Source organism: Mastomys coucha, unplaced genomic scaffold (assembly GCF_008632895.1).
Source record: "Mastomys coucha isolate ucsf_1 unplaced genomic scaffold, UCSF_Mcou_1 pScaffold15, whole genome shotgun sequence".
Classification (NCBI taxonomy): Eukaryota; Metazoa; Chordata; class Mammalia; order Rodentia; family Muridae; genus Mastomys; species Mastomys coucha.
In genome coordinates, this window is record NW_022196897.1 from 103,320,070 (window position 1) to 103,327,645 (window position 7,576).

At 41.2% G+C, this 7,576-nt stretch overlaps 1 protein-coding gene across 6 annotated transcripts in view; it reads right to left on the reverse strand.

Moving 5' to 3' along the window:
* Fsip1 (fibrous sheath interacting protein 1) overlaps positions 1 to 7,576 on the reverse strand; it is a 120,113-nt gene that overhangs the window by 108,336 nt on the left and 4,201 nt on the right. For 5 of the 6 annotated variants that reach the window (XM_031371437.1, XM_031371440.1, XM_031371436.1 and 2 more), the window contains 4 exons: positions 6,907 to 7,039; positions 5,375 to 5,555; positions 2,934 to 3,088; positions 1,507 to 1,603 (listed from right to left, as the gene is read on the reverse strand). In XM_031371437.1, coding sequence (XP_031227297.1) covers positions 1,507 to 1,603; positions 2,934 to 3,088; positions 5,375 to 5,555; positions 6,907 to 7,039 — 566 coding nt within the window. Of the gene's footprint in view, positions 1 to 1,506; positions 1,604 to 2,933; positions 3,089 to 5,374; positions 5,556 to 5,787; positions 6,052 to 6,906; positions 7,040 to 7,576 lie in introns of those variants that run through there. The other variant, XM_031371441.1, reaches the window with a different exon arrangement.

Sequence of the window (7,576 nt, forward strand, 5' to 3'; positions counted from 1 at the left end):
CTGTCATTTGTTTTCTCCATGACGGCCATTCTGACTTGGGGAGATAGACTACCAAAACGGTTTTAGTGTGTGCTTCTTTGACGAAGAAGAATGTCTAACACATTTTAAAGATATTTATTGGTCATTTGTATTTCTCCTTTTGAGAACTATCCTGGTTAAAAAAAAAAATTGTGTCTCCCATTCTGATGACTAGCTGTTTAATTTGTAGTTAGTTTCTTTTGTTGTGATGAAACATGTTCATTTATACATACACATATTTTTATTGTGCATCTATGTGTGGTATGTGGAGGTCAGAGGGCAACCTGAAGGAGTCGGTTCTCCTTCCACTCTGTGGGTTCCGGAGACCGAACTGGGTTGTTTGGTTCAAGTGCCTTTCTCTGTTGAGTCTTCTTGTTGGTCCACTGAGTGTTTTTAATTCCTCAAAATTCCATTTGTCAGTTCTTGAAGTTATTTTCTGTGTTACTGGGTTTCAATCAGAACATTACTTCCTAAAACTATAGTCTAACATGCTGTCCCTAGCAGTTTCAGTGTTTGGGATTTAAATTAGATTTTTGATCTGCTTTCAATTGATTTTTATGTGGGATGAAAGAGATGGATGTAACCTCATTCTTCTGCAGATGGCTATTACTTTTGCCAGGACCTTTTATTTAATAGGCTATCTTTTTGCCGGTATATGTCTTATCACTTTCATTGAAAACCATACAGACTTGGAAAAATTCACTCACAAATTAGTCCTTCAGTACAGAATGGGCAACGCACAGGGAACAACCAGACTCTGGAGGACAACCTTGGTGCACTGTAAACCCTCATTGCTCAAGATTCTGAGCTCTTGATGCTGGGCCCACAAAGACCCCAGTTAAAGAAGTACTATCCCTCAAGGCACACCTCCACTCAGAACGCCATGCTGAATCTGAATCCAGTAGCTTTTGGAGTTCTGAAATGTTAAATATGTCCTTTGTAGAGGACAAAAGGAGCCAGCATTCTCAGACAATCCAGAGGATCTCTTAGGGCATCCCTGTCCACACAAAACTGTACCACCTCTGTGATATATGGAAAGGGATTCTGAAACTATCCTACAGTGAAGAAAGGGAGGAAAGGGCAGAGGGAGACAAAGAAAAGCAAAGAAAGGAAGAAGCAAACTTGACTGCTCTCTAAAAGGAGGACTGTGAGATCACAAGAAATGGGCAAATCAGCAATACACTTTTACAAAGGAGCTGCACGGGACAATGGCAGGCAGAGGTCAAGGGCAAGAATAGCATCTTGACTCTAGGAGGAACAGGAAGTGAGTGTAAAGATATCCAGGGCCCGTCTCTGGGTTTCCTCTGCTCTCTCCCCCTGTAGTAGACACAGCCCTTAAAACACTAAACACACCTACACCCAGACCCTTCCCTCTAATCCCACCTAGCGTGATCAATCATCGGCTCATCAGAGGGTCACACTCGCAGGGAAAAGGACAACTCAGGCCAGCCTGAGGGGAGGGCACAAGGCCCCTCTCCCTCTACTCACCAGCTGCTGTCCCTGCAGATTTTGAAGTCAAGCACAAAAACTTTTTTGTGTTTCCCAACTCCTCGTCATTTTCTACGTCTTCAGTGTTTTTTGCAGACTGAAGGAAGAACAGTTTAAGTTTAAATATAAAAAAGAAAATCAAATATGCCCGCTGGTTCTTAGTCCAACCCGGTTCTCAATTGTCTATGTACACACAGGAAAGTTTGACCATTTGTATTCCTTTAACTAGGAAATCTGTTAATATTTCCTGTTCTCAAAAAAATCTATCTGTACGTTTTCCCAGAAAAAGTTTACATATATACTAGTTAAAGTATCTTCATAGATAGATAGATAGATAATCTACAGATAATACATATATATATATGTATGTGTATATATATTGAGTTATATACATATATGTATATATTGAGTTATCCACAGATACCCCCATTAAATTGAAATTTCAAGATTGGCCTCACATTTTATTATGCTTCTATTTGTAATTCTTATTTCAACACAAATTAAAACTGGCTTCATGTTTCAACAGAAAACAGATTCACTTTTTCTGCTAATTATGTAAAATTGTCCTCTTGTTTAAATTTCACTGCAGTTCTCTTGTTTGCCCCGTCCGCCTTCCTAGGAAGCTCAGACAAATGAATCTCTGCTCACTTCATTCTTAACTCAATTTACTGCCTAGCAAATCTCCCCCAGAGTCAGTCAGTGGCTAGGGATGATGTTCGGAATCAGCCCTGAGTTAGTTTGGGGTCCCTCACTCAGCTGCTCTGCTTTAAGGAATAAATCACAACGTGAATCAGTGGCTCTAAGAGACAGTGCCAATGTTTATTCAACTTCAACCTCTCAATGGCAGAGAGAGATTAGGAGGCCCGTGATTGCCAAGGGAGGTTAATCAGGCTCAGAATGCAGCGATATGGAGGCAGCAAATGGAGCACGGCTCAGGCTTAAGCCTCTTTATAACTTCTCAGGAGAATCTGAGTAGCACATGAAGTAGTGAGCCTTCAACTTGTTTGTCCCAAAGTTTATTTAATCAACAACAAACCAATGAAGTGTTTTGTGTATGCTTATCTCCAAACTATAAGCTCAAAGAAAAAAGAGCAGAGCAGGTATACATCTTTGATAAAAATAGCCATCACATCTGTTCCTAGAGATGGAGGAGGGCCAGTCTGACACTAGTTAGAAAGGTTTGCTGGTACCATGGGTAATGAACATGCCAGGGTGAGGCCCAGATGCTGGAATGTCACAAACCAACTATCCTCCCTGGTTCTAGAAAATACACACACACACACACACACACACACACACACACACACACACACACGTACACACAGTCATTACTTTTGCAAAATAAATCAATAAAGCAGGACCGCATTAACACTCCCATGGGCCATGTCTTTCTTCTCTTAGAGAAAACTGACTCTTATGGTTCTTACCTTGAGCTTTTCCCACAGCTTAATTCTCATTTCTAGACCTTGCTTTTTAACTTCCTTTTCTCTACATTGTTTTTTGGCCAATATCTTGTCGAGTCTGTGCATCTTACGAATAGCATTTTGAAGTACAGCATTTGTCTCTTCTAATTCAGGATCATCTGCATTGTGTTGAAAGCAGAAATGGATTTGAAGTTTAATTTAAAAAACCAGCAAAGTTGTTTTGATTTTACTTTTTATTCATTCAACCAATACTTACAGCCAGCAGTGACACCTACGTCATTAGTACTGAGTCCTAACTTGGTGGACATTGAGTGTCTTTTCACATGAATGTATAATCACACTGAGAGGCAGACACCGAAGAGTCCAGCAGGATGACTGGACCCTTCTAAGGGATAATAAATTACAGCACTAAGCACAGAAGTGCTTCTCTTGTGATGTTAAGTCCCAAGCTATGTCTCTTTCACTCTGCTAGACTGCCTATATCCAAACATACAAAATAAAGAGTAGAGACTGTGACACTATTCTAAACTGACTCTGATTAACTAACAATGCAGGCATGCACCAGTGAACCACAGTAGAAAGTGGGACATCCAGAGCCACCCAGTGAATCCAACACACAGCAACCCAAGCAGGTGTTCAGCATCCATAGGCGTGCCTTTCCCCGCCCCTCTCTGTTGGTTTCCTGATTCACATAAAAATGTTCATGAGAAGACGAGAACTGAGAACTGGATAGCTTATTTGAAATTAAGGACTTTAGAAGTTTTGTCACTCCAGGTTTAGCTGACAATTAAGGATAACAGTAACAGCCACTGTCATACGCAGGCTTGCCTGATGGGCACAATGCAGACTGCTTCATTCACATACATGCATTGCTTATCTTAGCCCAACACAGTGGTCCTCCTCATATTCCCTTTAATTAGTAAGCTGAGGCAAATTTGCATATCCAAAGTGTTTTAATAAGCAAAACAGTGAGCTCCACCCAAATTTGTCTGACCTTACAGTGAGAACACTGAGCTACCAGTCAACACTCCTCTCATGAAAACTGGTAAAAACAAATAAACTTGAAATGAGCATCAGTGCACCAGTACTAAGTCTCAGCCTTCCAGATCAGATCATTTAAATAGTCCCTTATGCTAACTGAGAGCTCAGAGCCCAGTGATGCTTACCTATAATGTACATCTCTACTTCTTTAAGAACAAAAGAGGGAAAATATCAAAAGAATATTAATCTAATAAAGGGTTTTCTAAAATCATGCTGCTTGCATAGTTCAGTCCTGGCATTCCAGGCTCATTGTCCATAGGTGGTCCATACAGGAGGAATTTTGAACTAACTCACACAAGATGAAAAAAAAATGATAGGTCCTGGGAACTGGGCCCAACAGGTTATCTCAACTGCCTCAGATGTTGCTTGCCAAGTGCAGGCACATACAAGTAGGTGCCAGTGTCTGGTGTGGCGGGTTGGCCGGCCTACTCACCGTTACCTCTGGAGCATCACTGCATAATGCCAGCACAGTCGGCAAGCATGCCAACAGCACCTGAGTATCATGAGGACGTCTCTACAAGAGACTGAGACACCCACATCCCAGGAGTGCTGCACATCACAACTGAGAACTGCTGTTCTAACTCAATCTGACCAGAGTGAATTTAATATCATGAAAAAAAAGAAGCTTTTAAAATCATAATTATTTATCACTATTGGGATTATCCTTAAAGGGTATTTATAAATGACCTAATACATCTTATTCTGTAACTTTAGCCATCAAGTGATCCATGAATCATGCTATGCGATACAGAAATATTCCTCCTTGATGAATGTAATATGAGTACAATAATAATTTTATTTTATTAAGTAATTTTATTGAATTTCCAAATATATTTAAGTACTCTTACTAGTCTTTTTTTCTTCATTGTATAATTTATTAGATGCAAAAATCTTAAAGCTATGAGAAAATGTACAGAAAGTAATTTTCACAGAAAAATAAAAAAAAAAAACAGACATGAGAAAGTCTTACATGTTTCTCCAGAAACCTATCTAAAAGAAAAAAATTTGGTAAAATGAACTAATAAAAACATGTTTATGCTACTCTCTTTCTTTATGGTACATATACACAAATAATAAAAACAGAGATGAATTTCTCACTGAAAGCATGTTTTTTCTTGATTTATTGCTTTACTCAGCTGAAAGATTATACTTCTGATTTTTTTGTTTGTTTGTTTGTTTGTTTTTTTGTTTGTTTGTTTTTCAAGACAGATTGTCTCTGTGTAGCCCTGTCTGTCCTGGAATTCACTCTGTAGACCAGGCTGGCCTTGAACTCAGAAATCTGCCTGCCTCTGCCTCCCACATGCTGGGATTAAAGGTGTGTGCCACCGCTACCCGGCTTACTTCTGATATTTTAAATGCAGTATCTGCAATTATACTTAGCCAGTCAGCCGCTGTCATCCCACCTGAATGCCCAGGGGTGGCCTGAGGTTGAGTCAGGTCCGAATCTTCATCTGAGCTCTCCTTGGCTGGTTTTGTCTTGCAGTCGTCTGCCCACTTATCATCATTACTATTCCTTCTTTCTTCCACACCCCTGTTTGATTTGTGGCCCTCTTTGCCAGAATTCAACTTGTTTACCATGTCAATCTAAAGATAATTTCAACAAGAGAATTTCTAAAATATAATACTCAAAGACGTTTTAAAAAGAACTGTGTTTTTTTTTAAAACTTCACACTTTGTAGCATTTAACAAATTTAATGGAAGCATATAAAGTATGTAAATACACATGCTAGTATTAAAATTTCTAGAAACATAGGGCCTTTAATGAAGTGCAACTTAACTGCAAATTAAACTTAATAATAGTTCACCAAATAAATACCATTGTCCCACAGTCTTGGGGAAGAGTTGAAACTGGCCCTGACCGAGCCAGGCTCGGGTGCTGCTCTCTGCGGTTCACAGCAGCTGCCTCCCTGTGTAGCTGCTGAGTGATCTCAGTGACTCACACATGCCTATTTGGAGTGAGATGTGTTTCTAATGAGACGCGCAAGCTGGGGTTATTCTTAGTTTCCTATTTTGTTTCAGCTTCCTTCACACTTCAGCAAAATTCATTCTGAAAACAGCAGTGTGGCCCAGCTGTGTCTTCCTGAAAGAGGGCGAGAGGGGACACTTATGGAGGGGGTCAAGAGAAAGAGGGCGAGAGGGGGCATTTATGGAGGGGGTCAAGAGATAGAGGGTGAGAGGGGGCACTTACGGAGGGGGTCAAGAGAAAAGCAGCTTGAAAAATTCTGAAACCTACCCAGGGCGATGAGAGTCACCATAGAAGTAGCTACATCCCAGTGAGAGCTGAGTTCTCAAAGGAACTCTCTCTATGGAGGACTGTCCACTCCAGCCCTCTGGTCCCAACCGCTGGTGGTACCCACATGCTCAACACTCTATCATAGCAATGGGCAGCCCTAGTACCAACCTCAAGGGTGGAAGTTATGTGCTACTAAGAAGTAAAGTGCCACTGGTGTGCCACTCTCTTCATGACAAGCAGCAGAGTCTCTGTTGCTAGACATCATGTACACCAGACTAGCTGGCCAAAAGCTCCGGGGAATTCTGTCTCCAAGCCCTCCACCTCACCAGAAGAGCATGAGACTTGCAGATGTGTACCACCACACCTAGCTTTATGTGGTTCTGGGGGATTCCAACTCAGGTACTCACACTTCCATGGCAAGTACTTTACCTCCTGATGCATCTATTCCTTAATACTGAATCATTTTCATAGTAAATGCCAGTAAGTGTATATTAGATATTGGAATACATAGTTTACTTATGAAGCCAAACAGCACATAAACCTTAACAAAGTTTGGCGTAGATTTTTAAAAATACCCAATAAGAAAGAAGAGGGGAGAGAAAAAGAACTGAGTGTGCTCATTCTGAACAATCTACAGAAATGCCACTTGAATGGGTGCTAATTGTTGTGGCTGAGAGCTCCGTCCCTTCCTAAGCAGATTACCTTGACAGGCCCTGGTTCTGGCGAGAGCACCTCCAGAGAACCATTTGAACTTCGGCTCCCAGGACGTGATCTTGAACTTGAAGCTGGTTTTGAAATTCCTTCTAGGTTTCCCTTTATAATATCCATTGACATCCTAAACCAAGTCAAAAGAATTAAGAAGGAAGTGATGTAGAGGTCTAAATGGCTTATTAGTCAATTTATGCTTACAGCCAATTCCTGAGAACCTATTCACTACCAAAGTCACACATATAGGCGCTCTGCAATATCACCAAGAGAATCCTACATATGTGCATTATGCATCAGATACTGACAGCAGCTGGAGAGGAAGGCAGACGTGAATGTTGTCTCACGATCTCAATGCAGGGAAAGCAAACAAACAAACATGCCCCGTCCTTGCTCTTCCCCACAAGAACACTCCTGCAACCTCTCTCAGTCTGGACCCACTCCATCATGATGATTTGCTAAGGCCTCAGCTACCTCCTTCTGAGCACGCTCTCCTTCCAGCCTTTTCTGTCCCACATACGCTCCAGCAGGTCTTCCCACCCAGCACAGATGTTTCTCTCCTTCAAGCCACATTTTCTGGAGTCTCTTCTTCCACAGCACTGCCCTCTCTTAAACAGCTCTCCCTCTACCCCTAAAAATCCCCAGCTCTACTTCTTTTTTTTTTTTT